The sequence below is a fragment of the Aulonocara stuartgranti genome (genome assembly GCF_965226115.1).
Source record: "Aulonocara stuartgranti genome assembly, chromosome: 8".
NCBI lineage: Eukaryota > Metazoa > Chordata > Actinopteri > Cichliformes > Cichlidae > Aulonocara > Aulonocara stuartgranti.
The window spans coordinates 23,393,945-23,418,612 of NC_138959.1; the positions used below are offsets into that span (position 1 = coordinate 23,393,945).

Here is a 24,668-nt window from a genome sequence, read left to right on the forward strand (position 1 = left end):
AGAAAGGATTTGTTGCCCGGACACTGAACTGTGTGCTGTTGGACTCAGGCCGTATTATTTACCCAGGGAATTCTCTCACGTCATCTTGGTGGCTGTTTATGTACCCCCCTCTGCTAACCCCACAGCTGCATGTGACACTATCCACTCTGCCATAGCTCGGCTACAGACTCAGCACCCGAGTGCCTTTATTGTGATCTCGGGTGACTTCAACCATGTATCACTGGACAATACACTACCAACATTCAAACAATATGTGGACTGTCCCACCAGGGGAGAGAAAACTTTAGACTTACTGTATGCTAACGTCAAGGATGCATACAGCTCCTCCTCCCTCCCCCCACTTGGTAGGTCAGATCATAACCTGATTCACCTCACCCCCCGCTATGTGCCAATTGTGAGGAGGGAACCTGTGACCACCAGGACTGTTAGGAGGTGGTCAGAGGAGGCAATAGCGGAACTACAGGGCTGTTTCGAGGTGACCGACTGGGAAACACTCTGTGAGCCTCACGCCGAGGACATCAATGGGCTTACTGAGTGTATCACAGGCTACATAACTTTCTGCACCGACTCCATTGTTCCAGCTCAGACTGTTCATTGTTACCCAAATAACAAGCCGTGGGTGACTAAGGACATCAAAGCCCTCCTCAACAACAAGAAGAGGGCTTTCAGAGGGGGCAACAAAGAGGAGGTGAGGAAGGTCCAGGTGTTACTAAAGGACAAGATCAGAGAGGCTAAGGACAATTACAGGAGGAAGCTGGTGTGGAAACTCCAGCAGAACAGCATGAGAGAGGTGTGGAGGGGCATGAAGACCATCACTGGATTCAGGCCAACCAACAGCAGCTGTTTTTCAATAGATTCGACACCACAGTGTCTGCTCCCACCCCCACAACCTCACCTGCAGTCAGCCTGGAATCCAGAGCCACACCACTGTGCCAGCCTCTCTCTTCACATGTTGCCTCCTGTGAGATTCCTGACACCCCTCCCCCACCCATCACCTTCACTCAATACCAGGTTGAGATGCAAATGAGGAGACTTCACTCAGGCAAGTCTGCTGGACCAGACGGAGTGAGTCCCCTTGTCCTCAAGACCTGTGCCCCCCAGCTGTGTGGAGTCTTTCATAAACTGTTTATGCTGAGTCTGAGTCTGCAGAGGGTCCCGGTGATGTGGAAGACATCATGCCTCGTCCCTGTACCAAAGACGCCTCGTCCCAGTGGCCCCCAGGATTACAGGCCCGTGGCACTGACCTCCCACATCATGAAGACCCTGGAAAGGCTCATCCTGGACCAGCTGCGACCCATAGTAAGACCACATCTGGATCCCCTTCAGTTCGCTTATCAGCCTCGTCTCGGAACAGAGGACGCCATCATCTACCTGCTCAATCGTGTCTACACCCATCTGGACCAGCCGGCGAGCACTGTGAGGGTCATGTTTTTTGACTTTTCCAGTGCTTTCAACACCATCAGGCCGACCCTCCTGGGTGATAAGTTAGCAGCGATGCAGGTGGATGCTTCTCTGGTGTCCTGGATTGTTGATTACCTGACAGGAAGACCACAATATGTACGTCTCCCACAGTGTGTGTCTGACAAGGTGATTAGCAACACAGGGGCACCACAGGGGACTGTCCTCTCCCCCTTCCTCTTCACCCTCTACACCACAGACTTCAGCCACTGCACAGAGACCTGCCATCTTCAGAAGTTTTCTGATGACTCTGCGGTGGTTGGATGCATCAGCAGGGATGATGAGACAGAGTACCGGGCTGTGGTCGACTCCTTTGTCACGTGGTGTGAGCAGAATCATCTGCAGCTCAACGTGGCAAAGACCAAGGAACTGATCGTGGACTTCAGGAAGACCAGGAAACACTTGACCCCTGTTTCAATTCAGGGGGTCAGTGTTGACATTGTGGAGGACTATAAATACCTTGGAGTACACATTGACAATAAACTGGACTGGGCTAAAAACACCACAGCACTTTACAGGAAGGGCCAGAGTCGTCTCTATTTTTTGAGGCGACTGAGGTCCTTCAACATCTGCCAGAAAATGCTGAGGATTTTCTATGAGTCTGTTGTGGCCAGTGCGATCCTCTATGCTGTTGCATGCTGGGGGAGCAGGCTGAGGGTCGCAGATGCCAACAGACTTAATAAACTGATCCGTAAGGCCAGCAATGTTGTGGGGATGGAGCTGGACTCCCTCAAGGTGGTGTCGGAGAGGCGGATGCTGTCCAAGATAAAGACAATGTTGGATAACACCTCCCACCCACTCCATGACATGCTGGTCAGTCACAGGAGCACGTTCAGTGAGAGACTGAGATTACCGAAAAGCACCACTGAACGACACAGGAAATCATTCCTGCCTGTGGCCATCTCCCTGTACAACGCATCCACTTAACACACTGTTTGCTGCTACAACTACACATGTTTCTTTTCCAAATATTTATTTATAAGTGACTTATGTATGTATGTATGTTTATATATGTATATATTGTACTATTCTTAGTTAGTGTATTGTCTGTCTTGTCTTAATGTTGGTTTAAAATGGAGCACTGTAACAAAAAATAATTTCCCCCAGGGATCAATAAAGTATTCTGATTCTGATTCTGATTCTGATTTGGTGTTCTCCTGCTCGTACACATATATTAATGCTGACTTGCACAATTACTCTGTTGGTCTGTGCTAGCCAATGATTGTAAAAATGACTTTTATAGAGTTAAGCTAGTGGATCCACCGCACAATTAGAAATTAGCTAGCATTTTGCCATTAAAGAGATGAGAAAAAACAAACAAACAAAACCAAAAATGAACAATGCCAAATAGAAGACAGATCATTGTACGTCAAAAGGTTCCACTGGGCATGACTCTCTGGCCTCCTCCAAAATGGCAAAACATCAGCAGATGTTGGGGTTAAGCCAATAACATCTATTACATTGGCAACCCACCTTGTGGACTAGACAAGCCATGGATTTTGGTGTGTGTGATTTTACAACTGATTGGTCCTGACACATCTCTTTACCTCCCCAGACTCGATGGTTGTATAATCACAAAATACACTTAAATCTCAAATGACACCATCACAATGTTGCTTTTCCCAGCTAAACTCTTAAGCTACAAAATTACCTAATAAACTACTGAAAATACAAATCTGCACGTTTAAAAAAGCTGGAAAACTGAAATTGAGCGCAATTAACAGGTATGTGATTTCTATGTAAAATCTAGCCTATAATATGCGGTAATTAGTAACTTTCAACCCACATATATACAGTATGTGTGTGATGAGTGTCCCAGCACAGAACAGAGCATGACACTGATTATTACACTCTATTATACAATATCATGTTTTGTCTGGTAAAATAGTCTACTCGGTATGCAGTATTTTAACTGTTTGATTATGTTCTATTTTGATTTACTGTAAATTTAGAATAAACTTTTTTGTCCTTTATCCGCAGATTGTTTTGTATTTTCTTTGATAAATCTGTCTTTTTAATTTTTAGTACCCTTAGGGGTTGAATTACTTGGTGGTATTTAATCCTGACTGATTGTGTATTTGTGAGACCCTGATGAAGAGAGAGAGTCGATACCCATTGGCCTGTTTTGCTTGCTGAACTGCTTCAAGAATAAATTTGTTACATTTTATCCTTGACAGAGTGGCTTAGCAACCGCACCCTTTTTTATATTGAGATTTTGTTCGCCCTACTGATGAGCACCTGTTGAATAATCCTTTAGAGCACTTCCTTTTTTCCTTTTTCTGATGACACTGAACAAGTCAGATACAGCATGAAAGGAGTATCTGGGGTGGAGGTGGGTTGCAAAGCGGTGTGCAGAGTGCCTTGTGAGAGACACTAACTGAAACAGTCCAAACTGAATCGATTTTAATGCATAAATGTACATTTAGAGGAGGTGTCATTGGTCGATTTGTTTCAACTGGGCTTTCTCTTTTAGATTACATAGTTTTTCTGAGGCTCTTGTCCAAGTCTGCCACTGTGCGACTGAGTCAAATGCCTCTAGAGCCTTCAAGTAGCCTTAAAATTAACCTGTATATGGAGAAAGGACTTCCTAGCCAACCCATTTTTATATGCAGTCTACAAAATAAAGGTGCAAGATTGGAATAAAAATAAAAAGAGGAGCTGTAGAAAGTGATAGGAAAAACAAGGGATTAGAGCTTTGACACAGGGGTGGTTTAAATAATGAAAAGTGTTATGGTTTGCTGCTGTCAATGATTATCAGCATGTAGCAACCTGTTCGCACCTCCACCACCCGCCTATCATCAGATTTATTAATAATGAACACTTCTGACAAGCTCAAGGAGCCTGGAACAACACTCGATCTCTGTGTCTCTCTGAAAAGCAACAACAGAGGTGTTTTGAAAGAACATTGCGAATATAAGACTTTTTGACTTTCTGCAAAACACTGCAGAAGTTGTTCTAATTTACTAACTCTATCACCCACAAATCCACCCACCCTAGGGTTTGAAACAAAAACCTGAAGCTACATTCACTTTCCAATCTCTGCAGGGGGCTTCTAATGCAAATAAGGGTCTCTGGAGTTGAGCAGAGAAAACTCGTGAGAAAGACGACGCCCTGAAACAGCAGAATCTGCAGCACACACACAAAAAAAGGAAATGCTTTTGAGATGTAACTTTAGGGACAGTTTCTGTGGGATGTGAAATCCATGGAGGAAAAAAAATGCAGATGAGGACGGAAGGAGAGTTTCGCGGCTTTGGTGGGTGTTATTTAGCGGCGCGTACCTGAGGCAGGGCTTGCATAACGGTGTCCAGCAAAGCTCTCATCCCCACCGCCATCTTCAAGAGCTTCAATACTGTGGGGACACGCAAACACACAGAATGAAAAAACAACATCTCACCAATATTATGATTTTTCAGTCTTACATAACAGAGCAGGCCTGCTGTGGAACTGAAAGGACACAACATTTCTCTCACTTACAGTTTAATCCTGCTCTGTTAGCTTAGTCACTCATTTTCTTGTATTAAACACCACTGAGCTCTTAAGACGACATGACTGAGGTCATATCCCCCAGTGACTCGGTAGGGTTACCAGTATGACTTGAGCACCAATTGAACTACAGCAAGAATGACAGATGATACATTGTAGCAAATGTGTAAACATTAACCCAAGGAAACAAAATTAGGCAGCAAATGACCCCCCCACTCCTCCTGGGCAATCTTTCAATACACAGCACAAAAATCAGACAATAGATTTAAGACATAACACTTCTGTAAAATGCTTTTGTCATCCTAATTTAAGTGATTTGGGATTTATCAGCCAATAAAGACTCGCAACATAAACAGCTTGATAATATCAGGGTATGCAAGGATTTCCAGTCTTCCATTGTTCAACCAGAGGAATGGCACCTGGTGTAGTCTTCTGCTGCTGTAGCCCATCTGCTTCAAGGTTTGTGTGTTGTGCATTCAGAGATGCTCGTCTGCAGACCTTGGTTGTAATACAGACTTCTTTTTGTTAGTGTTGCATAACTGTATTAGCTCGAAGTGGTCTGGCCATGCGCCACTGACATCAACAAGGCATTTATGCACAGAGATGCACTGGACAGTTTCCCTTTTTCAGACCATTTTCTGTAAACCCCAGAGATGGTTGTGCAGGAAAATACCAGAAGATCAACAAACCACCAAACCATCGTCCACCAAAGCCACATCATGCTTAAAGCCACTTAGATTACCTGTCTTACCTATTCTGATGTTGCCATGTGATTAGCTGATTAGATATGTGCATTAACGTAAAGATAGATGTATAGTCCTGCTAAACACAAGATGAATAATCAAAATAAGCATCAATAGAATCACAGTGCTATCAGGATCTCTTTTAAACTGGGAAGAAAACATGTTATGGAATAATAAGAGATATTTTTTTTATCTATATCAATTACTCACATATTAACAAAAATCAGTAAACATAGGACACAAAAAAGGGAAATCCCACATTTGCAAAAAAAATGTACTTTTATTTTAACCACACACTTTTAACCCACACTGCCAGACATCTGTTAGCTTCAATATATTAGCTCAGCTAACATGACACATATTCCAGTGAGAAACACCACTTTTCTCTGAATAATTATATGGCCACTAATGATGCATTTACCACCGAAAGGCATCTGTCTGCACCTCAGCTGCTACCACTGAAACATCTAAACATATGCCAGACAGATTAGCAAAGCGCTGACCATAACTTGATAAACATTACATCCATTAATCAGCTGTAAAGACAGCCTTGAAAACATAGTAACAGTTCAAACTGCCTCAAGGTGATTTTTCCAAAACAATCTAACTTTATAATTTTCTGGTGTAATCACTCGAGCTACAGTAACTAATAACTCCACAGCGTAAACTAGCAAGACACGAGATAACAGATATTCCCTTGTTATTTTGCACTTTAACACATACTTTCAATATAAATGTCAAAAGCAATTTTTAAAAGGATTGAGTACTGTCAACTTCAACTACTTTACAAATGAAGTAGGCGTGTGTTTTGAATCATGGATTTGACCATGAAATTGCTAAGAGGGATAAAAGCCGACAACTAACCTTATGTCAATGTCTATTAATAGCATTTTGTGTGGGTGTGTTGTGCAAGTTCAAGGTTTGAAAGAGCAAAGCGTATGCACATAAGGTCATGTAAAATGCCACTCACTGTGGTAATGTTTTATTTGCCTTCATGTTAGGATTGCTAAGCTGTGACACCATGAGTGCAAGGGGTTGGTGGGCTGATGATTCTCAAGCTGTTGTCTCACTGCTTATGGTGAGTGAGTTGTTACTTTTTGCCATATAGTAAAATAATAAGCAATAAAAGTATGAGGAATTGCTTTTGTTGTTTATTTGAGATAGTTATTAAACACATCAGGAGGGGCAGGGATAGCTCATTAGGTAGAGTGGTGGCCCCATGATCGGAAGGTCGGGGGTTCGACTCCACTGAACGGCTACCCTGAGGTACCCCTGAGCAAGGTACTGCCCTACACACTGCTCCCCGGGCGCTGCACTGGTGGCTGCCCACTGCTTCACTGGGTGAATGGGTTAAATGCAGAGGAACTATTTCCCTATGGGGACTAACACATACACTTTACATCACTTATTGGTGCCTAAACCAGTGTAATTACAGCTTTTGTGAAATGAATCAATATTGAATTTTGTTAAAACACAAGAGTGTGTTAGGGTGCTTATTTTTTCATTATGGTAATTTAATCCAATTTGAAGTGAGTTTAATAGTTCATTTTATAAAAACTGAAAATACTTGAGCTGATTTAATCTGCAATTTAATCTAATCAAAAGGTATTGTAGTAAAAATCTCATCGTTCAGGCTGAAGTTCGGCTGAAATGCAGACGCAAAAATGAAATGAAAGCAAGTCTGCAGCCGCTGAAAAAATCCAATTGACCAAACAGTTCTCTGGAAAATAGCTTCACCATTCCTGGAAGATGCATCAAACCTCTGCTTGGATAGTAGGAAGGAAAAGTTTTTTCAACAGTTTCTGAAGTTTTAGAGCATCAGTAATAAATATAATTTCTAAGACATTTCTTCCCCGAATTTTCTTTGTTAGCTGTAAGCACTTTTATAACATTTTTATTGTTCTATGAGCATTATTATCCTAAACCAGGACACCTATTTGTACTTGTGGACTACATCAAATTCGCACATGGTCGAAGCCTACATTCTGTTTTAAACATTAAATGTAAAACAACACTTAGTTTTAATCCATCAGATTCTCCTGTGTCTGAGTTGTGATATTGATTAGTCTGTTAACTTACACAGCTGGAATTTCTGCCAGCTTTTCTGTGCACAAAGGACACACATGTGATGCATCTCACTGACAGCGTTGGACAGAAAACCCACCGCCTTTTGATTCCAATGCTGACAACATGTGAATTTAATCTAGCTAACTCAGATTCCTGCTCAGACTGATTATGAGAGGCATGCTGATGCCAGACAGAAAGACTGGACCCATCAAATACACACAGACAAACAAAGCAAAAAATGTGTTTGGGTCGGCTGAGCGACAACAATTAATCACGACTTCCATGCTACCTCATCGCTGCACATTCAGTGTTTGGACCAAACAGACAGGCTCCCGTTCTGCATGTCTTAGCTCCTCTTTCTCTCATCTTCCTTCCTTTTGCTTCCTCTCCTCAAGCCTTCAGGTAAAGCCTCTTATCTCTCCTATCTTCCAATAATCAGCCTGAACCTCTTTTACTCTGCACACCTATTTCACTCCTGACTTCATCTCACCTTCTGGTAGTCTATTTTAAGGTCAGAAGTCATTCATCAATCCCATCTCTTTCGTTTATTTCTCTTTTATTCTTACATCTCTTTCATCCTTCTTTACTGTACCCCATCCTCTCCTTAGCTTCTTGCAGCTTAGTTCACTTACTGTCACAGTGTGTTTTGGCTCTCTCACACCCTAAGCTCACTTTCCTCACCCTGTGTTTTTCTCTCCCTTCGCTTCTTCTCAGTTTGTCAGCTGACTGTGTGTCTCTGTGCCATCTGGTCGGCTCACAGCCTGCCCGAACCATGCTGAGATCTGCCATGCAAAAAATGACAAAAAGGGGAGTCCCGGGGATGTGTGTTTTACATCATCTTCAAAGTACAGCACCTTGAAAGAGTTTGCTGTGTGTTGGTGTCTCACACTGTGTAAGGGTCGGGGGGGGGGGGGGGGGGGGGAGTGTCATACCTCGAGCAATCCTCAGCACTCTCATGATGCGAATGATGGTGGGGTTGATGGGCAGGGAAGCGTTGACCTCAATCTCCTCCAAAGTGATGCCCATGATGGACAGCAGCACGATGGCCAGATCCAGCTGGTTCCACCTACACGCCAACAACCACACACAGACGTACACAAAACATACTCATCAGCACCAAACACAGACTTGGGTTAGTTGTTTTCACTGAAACCTCGGATAAATGTGATTGGCTGCAAAAATGGACTCAAACAAATCACCCATATGTGAGTCATTTCCACCATCACACAAGTGTGAACTCCAATCATATGAAGTGGACTTCAGTCAGAACTGAGTCACAGATCTGATGACTTTGAACTTTAAGAAATCGACAACAGTCCAACTCAGAACTGCAGTCTTATGTTTTTGACTGAGTAAGTTGGAGTGCTTAGAGGAAACACTCCAAATTTGACATCACAATAGTAAGAACTCCACCACAATTCTGCCCAGACAGAGACAGAGACGGTCCCTTATTTAGGAGAACTTCAACATGGATAGAAAATGGATAACGCTAAGGAAGAATCCTGGGTACAACACAGCTTTCATGGCCTTTTTTAAGTCTACAGTGACGCTCAAAAGATTCTGTATAATGTATCACCTCAGTGTTCCAAAGCTTTAGTCATGCATATTTAACTAATCAAATAACTCATGAAATTTAGAGACGGATCATTTTCTCCATGACAGTGAGAGCGTGCTGACTATTTTAAGTGCTATGAGGAAAGTTTTTTAAAAAGCAGCCACGATGTGATTCCAGTCACATAGGCGTAGTCCACAAAATGTTCAGACATGACCAGTTTTGAAGTTGCCGTTCAATAAACGACAAGTCTGGAACGAAGTGAACGTACACAGCAAAATCTCCTGTGTTAAATTAACACTGGAGAGTGTCTATATGGGTCCACACCTCTGAGTGTTAAATACAACACTGTTGAGTGTTAAATTAACACTTTTGACAGTGTTATATGTTTAAAAGTAACCTAGTCAGTTTTGAAGATTAACAAAGACTAACACTGAGCAGTGCTGGTTTTCTAACTGGAATATTTCTAACATTTTGAGTTATTTTCCAGTGTTAGAAAACCAGCACTGCTGAGTGTTAGTCTTTGTTAATCTTCAAAACTGACTAGGTTACTTTTAAACATATAACACTGTCAAAAGTGTTAATTTAACACTCAACAGTGTTGTATTTAACACTCAGAGGTGTGGACCCATATAGACACTCTCTAGTGTTAATTTAACACTGGAGATTTTGCTGTGTATAAAACCTGAAGACAGAGGTGGGTGGTCGCAGTAACCTGGTTATTGTACTGCTATTTACATTGTTAATATCCATGTGAGGCTTTGTTTCACTCAGAGTTTGACATTTAAATCCACATATCCCTACATCTACTCAAACTGCATTAATCAATCCGCCTGAAATTATATATGTATTTTTAAATTAGCTCAGGGTTTTTTTTGGCTAAATGCTGCTGTACCTGGAAACAAAAATAAAAGGTTGTGGACTGAGCTGTTCTTAAACTGGGTTCTTGCCAGACTTGAAAAGGATAATGGTCTTTCTCTGGTGAACGGGACAGACATCGTGGACTCCTAGGTGGTCAGCTCTGGTCCAGAAACACGATGTCTCCACTGAAGCGTGTGGGTTTAGTGGGTGTATTTCTTTATATGCAACATGTGCCAGTATGCAGCAATGCTGCTGGGATTGTGTTTGTGTATTATTGTGTGGTTTTCACCAGAAAGCCAGAGATTTCAAAGCTATGAAATCATCTAAGGCATTTGTGTTTTATTGGTGTTTAACAAGGCTGTTTGTATTCATGCAGGCCTCTCTGAGAACCAGTCGCTGGAGCACCTTAGAAAAAGCTCATTTAACTTGTCTGAACGCTGCCTCAGATTTTCTACATGACTCACAATTTAAAGACAAGTGCTTGCAACCACTAATCTACTAAAATATCACATCCACCCCAAATGTCAGAACCGAAAAACAGGAGGCAAATGTTTCTTCAGAATCTCAGTTTTTCTTTGTGTCAGTGTAGGAAAGTTCAACATGACACGTCGGGGAACTTGCGAGAGATTTATATACTGACTTGTCCTTGAAGAAGCGTCGGAAGCCGAAGGCAACCAGCTTGAAGACCGACTCCAGCACAAAAATGAGAGTGAAGATGTAGTTACAGATCTTCAGTGCTTCATCCAGCTCCTGAGAGAAATGATAAAAAAAAGTTACAGATTCATAAAGTGCAAAAGTATTCATTTTAACAACTCTGTAAAGCCGGCATTAAATTTTCTCTCTTACTCCACCATGGCGATCTGTGGTTTTCATTATTTATCGAAATGTGCTGAAGCTGCAGAGAAAACCAATGAAATGATCTCACCTCGCTGCTATCTTTTTCATATTTTAATGGGAAAACACTGATTTAAACTGAATGGCTTGTTATGCTGCTTAGTTTTGCAGCTTAAATAAACCACGTTCATGCTTTTATAATCCTTACATAAAATACTAAAGGGTCCATAATGCAAAGGCTGTCCTTTCTTCAGAATTAGCCATTCCATGAATAGATCACACCATCCCCTCTGTTCCTCCCTCATTCTCCATGAAAAGCCCATTAGAATCAAAGTGGCCATTTCTCCTTCTTTCTTTTTTTTTGCTGGAGGGAGAATTCACATTTCCCATCTGCATGTAAAAACTGACCTTTAACAGAGAGCTGTGGAGGGAACTGGTCATCAGGAGGGATTGGACTGAAGTCTCACTGGTGGCAGTTCATACACTAACACCAGTTTGTGATAAATCCCTTGATGCCAGCCATCTATTATTTTCTATTTTCTACAATTTGTTCTACTTTAAAAGCAGTCAGAGACCATTGATTGATTCCTGCAGGAAGATTTTACACTTATAACAACATTTTATGCTAGCACTCTCTGTTGACATATCATACTCCCAAGTAGTCTCTTATCAAACCAAATATATTCAGTTCTACCTAACATTATTTAATATCTATACTCGGCAATTCTATCTAATAACAATTTTACTAATGATGTTGTTGTACAAGATAAACAAACAAAAAACAAATTCCAGGCATTTTAGCAAACCTCTTACTCTTCCCAGAGATGCTGCACTGTATTGGCCACCATCTGTTGTGCTAAACTTTCTATCCTAACCAATAACACTGTTCAGTCTTACTGCCTTCTAACAAACAACATTCTGTTTCTCTTAAGGGTATCCGCTGGTACAACCTTCTGTTGTACTAAAACGTAAAACCCCCACATTCTAGCCAAAAAGCTTCTAATCTGACACCAACGGCTCCTTGAAAACATCATTCAGTTTAACCAATCACTGCTCTAAACCACCAAACCTTCTACTGTACCTTAACATATTCTCTAGTACCTACTGACAGAGATCAGCTTTATATGGTTAGTTCCATAAATGTTTGGACAGTAACTCAGTTTGTGACCACAGTAGATTTTAAATCAAATGATAAAGATGCCTCAGGGTTGTCACGGTCAGGTGTGAAGAGAAAGAGGACCCAAATGCAGTACTCGCAGATTTATTATAAGTTTGGCTGAACTGTGGTAACTGTTTAGAAATTACAGCTGTTTTGACATGTGGTACCCCATTTTCAGAAGCTCAAAAGTAACTGAACTAACTAGCATTATTTTAAATGTAAGGACTCTCTCCGCACTCGGATGAAAATCTTTTGCAGCGACAGAGAGCACAGCTCTGTATACTGTAGAACTCATCCTGCTTCTCCTGGTAACGTCACATTATCAATAGACAATAGTGGCTCGCTTCCAAAGGCAGCCTCCACCGTGTTTGACAGATGACGTATTATGCTTTGGATCACGAGCTGTTTCCCTTCTTCTGAATCCTTTTCCCCCAACATAATTTCACTTTCATCTATACAAATTATATATAAACATATACTAATCCCATAGGGAATTAGTCCTCTGAATTTAAGCCACTCACTCAGTGAAGCAGTGGGCAGCCATTGTGTAGATCTGGTACGAATTTGAACCCCTGACCTTTTGATCATGGGGCAACCAGTCTACCTACTGAGCTGCCTGTCTGGCAGCACAGTGGCACGGTGGTTACCACTGTTGCCTCACAGCAAGAATGTCCTGAGTTCAATTCCACCATTAGGCCAGGGTTTTTCTGTGTGTGGAGTTTGCATGTTCTCCCTGTGTTTGTGTGGGTCTCTCCAGGTACTCCAACTTCCTCCCACAGTCCAAAGACATGCAGAATGGAAACTCTAAATGGCCCATAGGAGTGAATGTGACTGCGAATGGTTGTGTCTATGTCTTTGCCCTACGACAGACTGTTAAGCTGTCCAGGGTGTACCCTGCCTCTCCCCTTAAGACAGCTGGGATAGGCTCCAGTGACAGAACTGTTTTAGATGTTTTCTTCGTTGTAAACCCTTTTATATTTACATTCATGAAGGTGTCTCTTCATTTTAGGGTCGACAACGATATGCCCACTCAAGAGTGTGCTTGACTTTGACAGATGTTGTGAAGTTGTTTTTCTTAACCATGGAAAGAATTCTGTCATCATGTCCTTTTTTAAAAAAAAACAACTAGTTGATGATTTGGTGACTCCTAAAGTTTTTGCTGTCTGTTTAATAGGTTAATTGTTTTCAGCTTTAAGATAGACTCTCTCACTTTCTCTGGACCTGGGCCTCACATGCCCGTGAACCTGCTTGTCAATCAGTTGCCTCAGAAACAGTGGAAAATGGGGTAACATGCATAAAAATGGCTATAATTCATCAACAGTTAATGCAAGGCTTTTATGAAATCCCTGAATTAAAGTTAAAAGTTGAAATTTGATTGTTTGATCTAAAATCCACTGTGATGGCAATCAGAGGCAACAATTCAAACATTATATTGTGGTACTAGCCAGATATTTAGAGAATTCAAAAAACAACTTCAATTTAGGGCTCATGTAATTTTTTACTGTCTACTAATATTCTTAGCATGTTGCTAGGATCTAGCTTCCTGCTCTACATTTTCATATACCATGCCTTACAATACCCTTATCCACCCTGTAATGCAATCCTATGCTTTTGTTGACTCTCCATTGATATCTGATGCATCTTGCTTAAAACAACTTTATCCACTCAGTCACATTTATTTTTTCAAAAATCCACCTCAGTTTGTTGTTGGCCAACAATGTGATACATGAAGTGATGGACTCATATTTGAGTGTTGGAGAAATCCCAGCTGGCAAAGCCTGATGCCTGATGGTGATTAAAATATAGACTATAAATCCTCAGAATCCATAACCAGACCTCAGTGATTCTCATATAATTACCTTTCTTTAATGGATTGGATCTGGGCTAAACCTGGTTACCTTAATTCTCTACAGTTTGGAGCATTATTTAAAGTCCTTTAATATGACTTTTTTCTTTTCACTGATTGTCCAAATATTCAGTATTTATTCTTTTGACCTCCCTCTATAGTTTACCACTGCCTTTCTAGCCAAGCTTTTTACAGTTCTTATCTAACTTTCATTTGTTTTCCCTGATGACCTTATCCCTCTCTCAGCCTTGTTCAAAGAACTGGTGAGGCGGGGTTTTTTTCATTAGTATTTTATTATCGTTGGAAAGGCTTGTTCACCTGACACTGTCTCCTAAAGCATTCAAAGCTATAAACCTCATGTTTCTGGAAGGCTGAACTAGAATTCCAACAACATTCGTTTTTAGACGCCACTGACCTGAAGATTAAGGAATGGAGTGTCTAACAGCCAACGTGCGTTGCCAATAATCAGCTTTTTATATTATTTTCATGGCAGGAAAACTTGAAAGAATTGGCAAAATTTGAAGAATTAGACTCCTGACACAACAAAAGAGCGTGCATTTGTCTGTAACTGTAGGACTATGAGAAGCTGCACTGTATTCATTATCATCTGAAGTGACTGATATGAGATGGTAATTAAAAACCACTCATGGAAAAAGAACATCCAAAGGAATTTTTAATATTTAACATGAATATTTTTTCATTTATATTCAATATTAATATTCAAACATAGTGATTTTTTTTAGATTGACATGTATACATATGTGTAAAACTTTTTTCTCTTTTTTTCCTCCAAAGGACTGAGCCAAGCCAGCATCCTGTTTTCCCAAACATCTGACCTTAGGCTGCTGATAGTGCTCCATTGACATGGTGATGACGTTGAGGCCTATTACGATGGTGATGAACAGGTCCAAGTAGTGGCTGGTGCACATCTTGTGGATGAGAAGGCGGGTGGGGGAGTAATCCGAGTAGTAGGGCTTACTCTGAGCTTCTGTTGGAAGTGGGAAATGGTTGGGGGGAGTTGGGGTGAAGGCAGGGGTGAGGAGGAGGAGGAGGAGGAGGAGAAGGAGAAGGAGGAGGTGGTGATGTTCAGAAAGTGAGACAGGAGGTTTTACACTGGGACAACATACAGTAGAGCTGCTGTGTTGAGGACTGGAGTCGACGAAGCCTTGTTTTAAAGGAAAGTTGTTAGTGGAACATCAGTGCATTAAAGTCACTCACAATGGCTGACTCCCATTACGAATATGAGAGTATGGGAAGAGATGCAAAAAGAGAAGGCCGATCAGATAATGAAGAGAGAGAAAGAGAGACTACAGCCAAGCGCTCCTGTGGTCTGGAGTCACGACTAATCAAATCAGATCCCCTCCCCTCTGATCAAATTTTCTTTTCTTTCTCTCTTGCTTTCTTTCTTTTTTTAAATAACTCTCCCCTGACACGATAAGAGACAAACAGCAAGTGCTCAACGTGGGTTTGAAAGAGAAACTCCAGGGAGGCGGCTGCTGTCGGGCTATTCCAGGTTGGAGATGTGGCCCTCTCGCCCTCTTTCTCCCTGATCATCACGTGACACGGCCTCTCCTTATCTCCTCTGCTCCCCTCCTCTCAGGAGAAGAACATTAACGCATTAGGAAACTTTTCCATACTCATCCATCACTTCATTCCTCACCCCTTCCTTTTTGTCCAGAGAGGATGGATGGATGGATGGATAGGCTGGGAGTCAGGGTGAGGAAGAGAGAGAAGACTCATTCCATCTATCACCCTAACACTCCATCAGTGAAGGAGAGGCTCTAGGTCACACGAGTAAAGGGATGTAAAAGGGAACACACACATTTAAAAAAAGATCCTTTGGGTGTTGTGAGCACTCCCTGTCTACCCAATTAACTGTGACTGCAGCTGTGCTGAACTCAGACTATTCCCAGTGTGTATGTGGGGTGGCTGTAGCTCAGGTGGCAGAGCAGGTCAGCCACTAATCAGAAGGTCGGTGGTTCGATCCCAGGCTGCATCCTGGCTGCATGTCAAAAATCCTTGGGCAAGATACTAACCCCATGTTTGCCTACTGGTGGTGGTCAGAGGGCCTGGTGGCGCCTGTGTCCGGCAGCCTCGCCTCTGTCAGTGCGCCCCAGGGCAGCTGTGGCTACAATGTAGCTTGCCATTGCCAGTGTGTGAATGTGTGTGTGAATGGGTGAATGACTGAATGTAGTGTAAAGCGCTTTGGGGTCCTATGGACTAGAAAAGCGCTATACAAATGCAGGCCATTTACCATTTACCATATGTGTGTGCCATTCATGGTATGTGCCTACAGGGTTCCCTATTGAATCAGGAAAACCAGTATAGAAAAAAGACACACATATCTATCTATCTGAATCAAGATGTGTATTTATGATATAAAATTTAGCAGGTGCAAAGTTATAAATGTTGAGCTCCATCTATCCCACTGTATGCAGTATTCCTTTTTGTATTTATGGCGGTCAATGTCAAAACCTGTGATTGGCTGCCCTTCAGAAACTTTGAGCGTGACTTGACAAAAAGGGAGGAAGGTAACTCGTTTAGCTTTAAACTAAAATGATCGCGCGTTCGAGTACTGCTATCTTTGACTTAGGCTATTTTTCCCAATTAAATACAAACAAAAGACACAAATCTAATTAAAATATAAGCGTGATATTCAAAATAAAAACAACACAGTCAGCTAATGGCCTCCTCAAAACTGACTGCAGGCACAAACACATCAATTAAAGGCAGGATAAAATGCGCTCAAGAGGATGAAACCGCCTACGCTATAATTACGCGTGGCATGCCTTAGCATTTTCGCTGCGTTATCTTTAGCGATACAACAAAGGGAAGCGGTCAGACCTATCGATCTGATGTGAGTGCTCCTTCATAGCAGCAAAAATACTGTTTGCATTAATTAATTACAGCTAAAACATGCGATTCAGTGTTAAATAAGTGAAAGAAATGCCACTTTTCACTTCCTATAAGATTTTATGTCCTGTCATAGGAACTGCCGAAAAGCTTTTGATGTAAGAGTTTTGCGTGGGAGGTTGTTCATTTCATTGACAGCACGCTAAACAAAGACTAGCAGAGTTGCAGCACCTGGAATTAAGGATCGAGTCTAATATTTCTGTTAAAAATAGAAATTCAGAGTAAAGCAATGATGTGATATGTCTAATCTATTATTGCTTCTATTGGTGGAAACAGTGCTGTGGGGATTTATCATTAAGACCTGGCTTCATTTGGAGTTTATTTACACTTTTCTATCTGTGCAAGATGACCAGTTTACTGACATTCCACTCTTATTTAGAAAGGTCAGTTGGTGCTCACCAGTCAGCTTGGTTCCTTCCCATTTAATAGTTTCATGTGTGGCAGTCTTAAAGAAAGCCCTCAATGCCGTTCTGCTGTCATTCAAGATGGTGGACTTCGACGGAGGATGGAGGAGAAAGCTGATTTTTATTTATTTTATTTATTTAATAAAGCATGGACGCATGTTTTGTTTGCATGCACAACAATGCAAACAACGGTCCTCCACTGAGCACGAAGAGGTCAGAAGTCTTACTTAAAGATAGGGATCTAAAACTAAGAGGCTAAAGGGTCATGCCCGAAAATATGTCCCTAAATCGACGATATTTAAACAAGTTAAGGTGTTTGACTTTTAATAGTTTCTTCCTGAAAACTTTTGTTTATGCCACATATGAGAAGTCAGACTCATGGGCACAGAACATTAAGAAATAAAGCCTGCCTCTGATAATAAACCTGCTTTGTTGTCTTTGGTGCTGTCAAGGTAAATAACGGAGAGTTGAAGACTTGTTGAGGTCTGAACTCTAAGGAGTGCCTTCAAGTGAACTCATTCTATATTTGTGCTCCAGTTCATCTTCGCTGAGAGCCAATTTTGTGCCCGCTGGTAATTATTGATATTGACAGCAGGAGCGATGAACCTGAATGTCAGTGGTGCAGGCAGAACCGCGGGGGCGGCCAGCGGTGGAAGTCTGACCGCAGACATGTGCGTGCCAGACAGTGAAAACGATGTGGCTTCTGGTGTGAGCGGTCTGGCTTTTCAAATTAATGTGCTAACACAAGCTGACGCGCTCCCGTCACCTGCTTTGCTTTTGCAGCAGGACGGCACCTGGAATTATCTCCGCACCAACATTTCCTCGTCTTGTCTGCGACTTTTTACATATATATTTATATATATAAACGCCCAAACTCTTATGGATGTTTCGGCACTTGGCCTCTGAGTAGACAGTGATAAAGCAGATGTAAAATGTCTGGGACACATGCTTTTTGAAATGGGGTTTTGGGTATGGCCCTTGCGGGGACGCAACAGCTTGGTTCATTCACTGGGAGTTTGCATTTACGAGCTCGTCCATCATCTCTGAATGAGCAAACATTATTTTTACTCTGCTCTACTTACCGTCTGCAGGTGCACTGCCGGCTAAGCCAGACAGACACACACACACAGAGGAGCAATACTTTTGCTTTACCACCCCATCTCCTATATCTCATTCATTTAGATATTCTGCATAACATGTTGTTTTTTTGTCCTATTGCCCTATTTACATTCCTTTAGAGTAAAGAAAAAGTTTTCTACACCATAGCTAAAGTTAGCTAAAGCTTGGCTCACTTTCCTCTCCCTGAAAAAGTGATCTGAGTAAGTAAGTGAGCACTGCCCTTAACATTATGGATGTGGCAGCAAGGGCAAGGCCCAACAAGAGATATGTGGATAAGGGAGAAGAAAGTGAGACATAAACCGTTTGGCTAAAACTCAACTAGTCTCTGGAGGAGCATAGCGAATGAAGTGTGAGAAGAGAAGGTGAAAGTTTAGGGAGCCAAATTACACCGGCTGCCCCTGCTCCCCTGCTCTAACTCCCGCTGCTCTTTTTGCCTCCACTGGAGAAAAAGAAAGCTTCTCCTTAATGAGGAGCAGAGCTCACGCAACTCCTACTTTCAATCACACTGGCAATTATTTTTTCCTCCCCTAAGCCAGCTGGGCTACCAAAACATTCAGAGGATTGGAAAATGATTTTGCTTCGGCTCCCACTTTCACTTCCTCTGTCTCCACTTCCCCTTCTCCTTGCACGTCCTTCACTGATGTGGCAGGTGGAGCCTCCTCTCTGAGCTTTGAAAAGGAATGAGGATGAGCGCAAATGCACAGAGGGGCCGTGACCGACCGCCCGTGAAGGTCCCGGCATCTGTTCTTTGCGCTTCCATCCTCATTCGCGACACCGCTTTTGTGTGAAAGTGTAACAGGACCAGCCGGGGCAAAAGGGGCAGGGACTTAGAGCTTCTTATGCCTGCTGTTCTCCCTGTTAGGTTAAAAATGAACCCTGAAAATGCTGGGGGTTCATACAGAATAAAACTTTACAATTATTTCAACTTCATTACTTTTACAGTTAATGTCCACCAGATCTGGCTGCATTAAGCTGCATCTTTGTCTTAGCTGAGCAGAGCACCAGTTGCCATTCAAATGGCTCCATTCATCCGTCTTTATGAGCTTTTTACCCCAAAATGTTATAATTTCATAATAATTTTAGTAATTTTTTTTAGCCTGTCTCAGTTTCTTCTATCTTATCATCATGTTATTGTTATTAATCTCTGGCTCTGATCCACAGTCTGTCTTTTGTCCTGTTTCATTGAGTCTGGTTCTATTGGAGGTTTCTTCCTGTTAAAAGGGAGTTTTTCATTCCCACTGTCGCCAAGTGCTCATAGCAGGGTCATCTGATTGTTGGGGTGTACTCTGAATTATTGCAGAGTCTTTATCTTACAATATAAAGAACCTTGAAGTGACTGTTGTTTTAATTTGGTGCTGTATAAAGAAAGATTTTAAAAATGAAAAAGAAAAATCATGTAATCTGAGACTGACTCCATTCTTTGAGATGACAGGCCTGTCTTGAGGGACTCCATGTCATTGTGTCTCTACTAATGAATAAGCTTTATTGCAATTGGAGGACAAGAATCTATTTATTTTATTGGAAAATGATTTAATATTGTCGATTACAATTATCATTATTATTAGTACCCTAGCTAATGGAGCTTAAATAGAAATAAATGTTCATTTAGTTGTTAGTTATAAAAGTCATATGTTTGCCATTCATCCCCAAGTCATCCCCATGCTGCTGCTGTACTGATCTGATAAAAATAATTAACGATAATATTTGTGTTATTAACACAACTATAAACATTCAAAAAGAGTTAGCCACAAACCAAATGTTGCCTTCTTAGAGGAGACCAAACTATTACAATTATTACCAACTAAATTGCTCAATTTAATTCAATTCAATTTATTTTTATAGCACTAAATTGAAACAGTCACCTTGTTTATATTGGAAGTTAAAGACTCTACAATTATAAAAACCCCAACAATCACACAACCTCCTATGAGCAAGCACTTGGTGACAGTGGGAAGGAAAAACTCCCATTTCACAGGAAGAAACCTCCAGCAGACGCTCACAGAGGGGCAGCAATTTGCTGCGAATAGCTAGGGGTGAGAGCAGGTGAGAGGAGGGAGGCAGGACAAAAGATAAATGTCATCCTTATTCAAGTTAGAGTATACACTGCCTTAGTACTTAGTACAGCCCTCAATACAACCTCCATCTCAAACACGCTGTCTTAGTTAAGGATAGACATTGGAGGTTATGAGTTTTATCAGTGGCTACCGGGTTCTGAGGTCAATCAGTAGCTAAAGTACTACCCAAAAGCATTTGTTGGCACACTTAAAAGAGTAAAATACAGAAAATTAAAAGTATCTTAGAAAAGAGGCTGGATGATGCTCCACCCCTGAAACATTTCCTGCATACACTACAAGAATGTAGCTCAGCTCGAATGCAGATCCACAATCCAGTGGACATTTGGCTTTAGGTTTACTTTAATGATTTTAAGTGCATCTAAAGGAGATCTAAAAACCCTGCTGAAATTTTGCCCAAGGGTCTGTCAAACAGGAGGGAAAAACTCTTAGAATTAACAGGACATAAACAATTCCCTGTCCAAAAACAACTCAAAGACCAAGTTTCCCTCTTTATTTACTCACCTTCCCTTACTCACCATCTCCTTTGTGGGAGGTGGCATTAAAAAGATTAGGATTTTGGCCTGGCAGTTGCTTTTGGACGTGGCCACACTCAAAAACATGAAGGCATACATTTTCGAGGTGGTCTTGTTTTGGGAAATACAGACAAAATAAGGGTCCTTGGTTGTCGGACTGATGGTAAAGAACCCTACAGCACAGCACTATGGGTATCCTGTGACCGTGTGGGTGAGGGCAGGTTGGGTTTGATTGGATATGTGACATATGGTTCTGGAACAAAAAGTGCCTAAAGTTTCTCAGAACCTGGTGATCATGTGAGGGTGTCCTGAGTAAGCTGTGAGGTGGAAGGGATGCCGTGTCGACTACTCTCATGAAAAGGAGGCCTGACAATGAATCTGAAAACAATACGAGGCACTGCTCTGGCTTTGATTCATTGGTGTAATGGCTGCTGGATCGCTTCTCAATGTATCTGAAGGCTCTGTCAGACATTTACAGCTGATTGGAATAGTGGGATAAGGAGTGAATTGATATGGATGGAAGTAAAGGATGAGATGTAGGGATTAAATTGGACTTAAAAGTTTGGAATGGGAATGGCTGTGAAGGGAAGAGCAGGACACGGGACGTAAAAGCAGCTACGATGCATTATAAAGGTCGGACGGAAATAAGTAACACAGTTATGGGGCAGGTGTTTGGGTGGATGCAGTGGCTGCTTTTATGCCCCTATCCTTCATGGTGAATGGTTCAGTAATAAACCTTGAGACTCAGCATCTGCCGGAAAAAAATATGTCAACCGTCATTGTCAAGGACCGGATGTCCATTTTTGATATCCAGCAAACACTGAGTCTAAAAAAAAAAGAAAAAAAAAAGATTGTCAATATGAATAGTTACAGTCAAAAAAAGATTTAAGTGGAATTCCTGAATGCTCTGCTGTCCTGCTTAGAACATCAAAAGAGACAGGAAGCGACACAGTGGTGAGAAAAAGACAAAAACAGCGGAATTCGCATCAGATTTGAGAGCAGCGCAGAGGAACAGCAGAGCAAACTGAAAAGTCCAGAGGAGAAGAGGTAAATAAGAAACATGACATCGTTCAAAATGACAGGGCATGGTAACACCCACTCGTGCCAGCACTCTTTAACACACCCACACTGACACACATTGTGCTGGTTCACATAGTAGACCGACACACCTTTCTGAGTCATACTTGAGCAGGATGGACCAATTGAAATGGGGGACTGAATGGTGAATGCAAGCAATTGGACAGAGTGAGTGGAAGGCGGAATAACAGGGAAAACGGTGAGAACAAGATACAGGACGGATGGGAAGCTTTATAACAGCATAATGACTGCGTTTAACCCTTCTTCCTTTACCTGCATGTGTTTATGGTGAGAGCGACAATATGCACAACAGCAAGATCTTGATTTTAATGTCTTCACCCTTTCTTGGGCGAAGGCTGGACTTGATATTTGATGCCAACTTTTTGAATTTGTCTACACTTTCAGCTAATATTTTGCGTTACAACCATTCATCATACAGCTGTAAATCACACAAAAAGGCATCTCTATAACAGATTTGCAATACTTGCTAAAGACTGATACATACTTTAAGACAAGCTCTAATCTACTTTTAAGAACAGAAAGAAAAAGGTCCCATATCAAACGTCCGAGTAAGCTTTTACAACAACGCACTAAACATTGACAGACTGTGATTCCACTTGTTTTATTTGGCAAAAAGCCAAAATTCTCGCATGTTCCTGAATCAACAAGAATGCTAAAACCCTTCAACACTCATAAATATGTGCGCAAAATCTGAAAAGGGAAAATAAGATTTAAGGTTCTCATTTAAGGTCCTCAGTTTGACTGAGGGATTATCAAGATTGTTACCATCAACGACTACAATCCATTTACTCTGTTTTAGTTTGCAAGAAACGTTTTTCTAATAGGTTTTGGTTCATGAAAACTTGACAAATAATAAAATAACATTAACGACCAATCAGTGACATTTCTATCAGGTTCACACAACCTTGCTAAGCTAATATACTAAACAAAGTTGGTGAAGATGGTATATGATACATATTATATTACACTGTATTTAAGCTTTGAGTTAATCATCCTGATTACATCACTAAAAATCAAGGACCACACTGGGCTCTTTTTGGTGCTAAAAAAAAAAATTAAAATTATTAGTGCTGTCAGAGTTAATCTCGTTAAAATGGCATTAACGGCATAACCGCATTAACACGGCAAATCTCCGGTAGCGAGTTAACACGGATCAACCCGTGAGTGGGGCTGCATGGCGCTAATGCGTTAACGAGCTAACCGTGCTAACGAGCTAACTGCGCTAACGAGCTAACCGCGCTAACGCGTTGACACCGTGCAGCCCCACGCACGGGGTGATCTGCATTAACTCGCTAATGGAGACTTTCCGCGTCAATGCGGTTATGGCATTAACGTGGGGTTGCACAGCGCTAACGCGTAAATGAGCTAACTGCGCTAATGCGTCGACACCGTGCATTCTTGCATTATTAAAATAATAATGCAAGAAAAAAAAACAGCCAGAAGGATTTGTTATCAGATCAAGCATGTAATAACTGCAGATGGGTAACTCAAAGCTATGAGTGCTGTGCCAAGGCTAGCTTTACCCCGCAGCTCTTTACTGAGTCTTGACACTGAATATCTGTGCTGCTTTTGATAGACTGCACTGGTCTTTGCATTGTTAGCAGATCACCCGCAGAACTCAAGCAGTTATGCTAACTTGCCCCACTTAGTACAATAAATCAGAAAAGGTAGTGAATATTTTACCACCAAGTAGCCCATAACTACACAAAAGTGGAAAAATGTCACAAATATATTTCGTCAAATGATGTTGTTTGACCCGGACAAACATAACAATGAGCACGTGCAGCTCATGACACAGCTTTTGGCGTTCCAACTGAGTGTTTCTTCTTGACTAAACCACACACACACAATGGTTAAGATACAGCTTTTAGTTATGGCCCTCTGCATAAATAACTCTGCCCAGGAGAAATAAGAAAGAAAAAAAAATCTGCCTCATGTCTCTTTCATCACTACATTTCGGTGCAGCAGGGCAGCGCTACAATATTAGGCTGTCTGCCCACTCTGCTCCATGCTGCTCTCTTTTTGACATTTCTGCAGATGAAATATTCATGGAGAAAGTTTCCAACATGAAACATTCATAGTGAGTGTTGTTGGCGCATCCCCCCCCGCAGCTCCCACAAATTACTTACAGCTTTTCAGTCAACCTATGTAATTACAACATGCTCTGTCAGAACAGTTGAAGCATTTATTAAAGTTAAAACGCTGCCTTCTGTGCAAATGAATGAACTTCATTAGTAGTTCGATGCTTTTTGATTTTTGAGTCTGCATTCTCGCTTTTTTCAGTACATATCAATCATCCCTCATTCACACCACCACAAGCAGAGATTAATGAATATATGCAATATTGCACCAAAACAAATTAGCTTCATTCACTGCATCCTGGATAAGGTAACTTCAAAACATATTATTACAGTTTAGGTTACTGTTCTAGGTAACACAGCGTCCAGTTGCTGCTAACCGCCAAAAGTTATGAAAGATTCATCGCATTTAACACTTCACTAAACACTGCTACTTACACCTTGTGGCATCAAACTTTTACACCCC

The 24,668-nt window shown here is 41.5% G+C and overlaps 1 protein-coding gene across 4 annotated transcripts in view; it reads right to left on the reverse strand.

Annotated features, from left to right (window-relative positions):
* Positions 1-24,668, reverse strand: part of cacna1g (calcium channel, voltage-dependent, T type, alpha 1G subunit) — a 214,964-nt gene that overhangs the window by 19,730 nt on the left and 170,566 nt on the right. For all 4 annotated transcript variants that reach the window (XM_082543656.1, XM_082543655.1, XM_082543657.1 and 1 more), the window contains 4 exons: positions 14,840-14,991; positions 10,805-10,914; positions 8,684-8,817; positions 4,737-4,807 (listed from right to left, as the gene is read on the reverse strand). In XM_082543656.1, the coding sequence (XP_082399782.1) occupies positions 4,737-4,807; positions 8,684-8,817; positions 10,805-10,914; positions 14,840-14,991 (467 nt within the window). The remainder of the gene's footprint in view (positions 1-4,736; positions 4,808-8,683; positions 8,818-10,804; positions 10,915-14,839; positions 14,992-24,668) is intronic.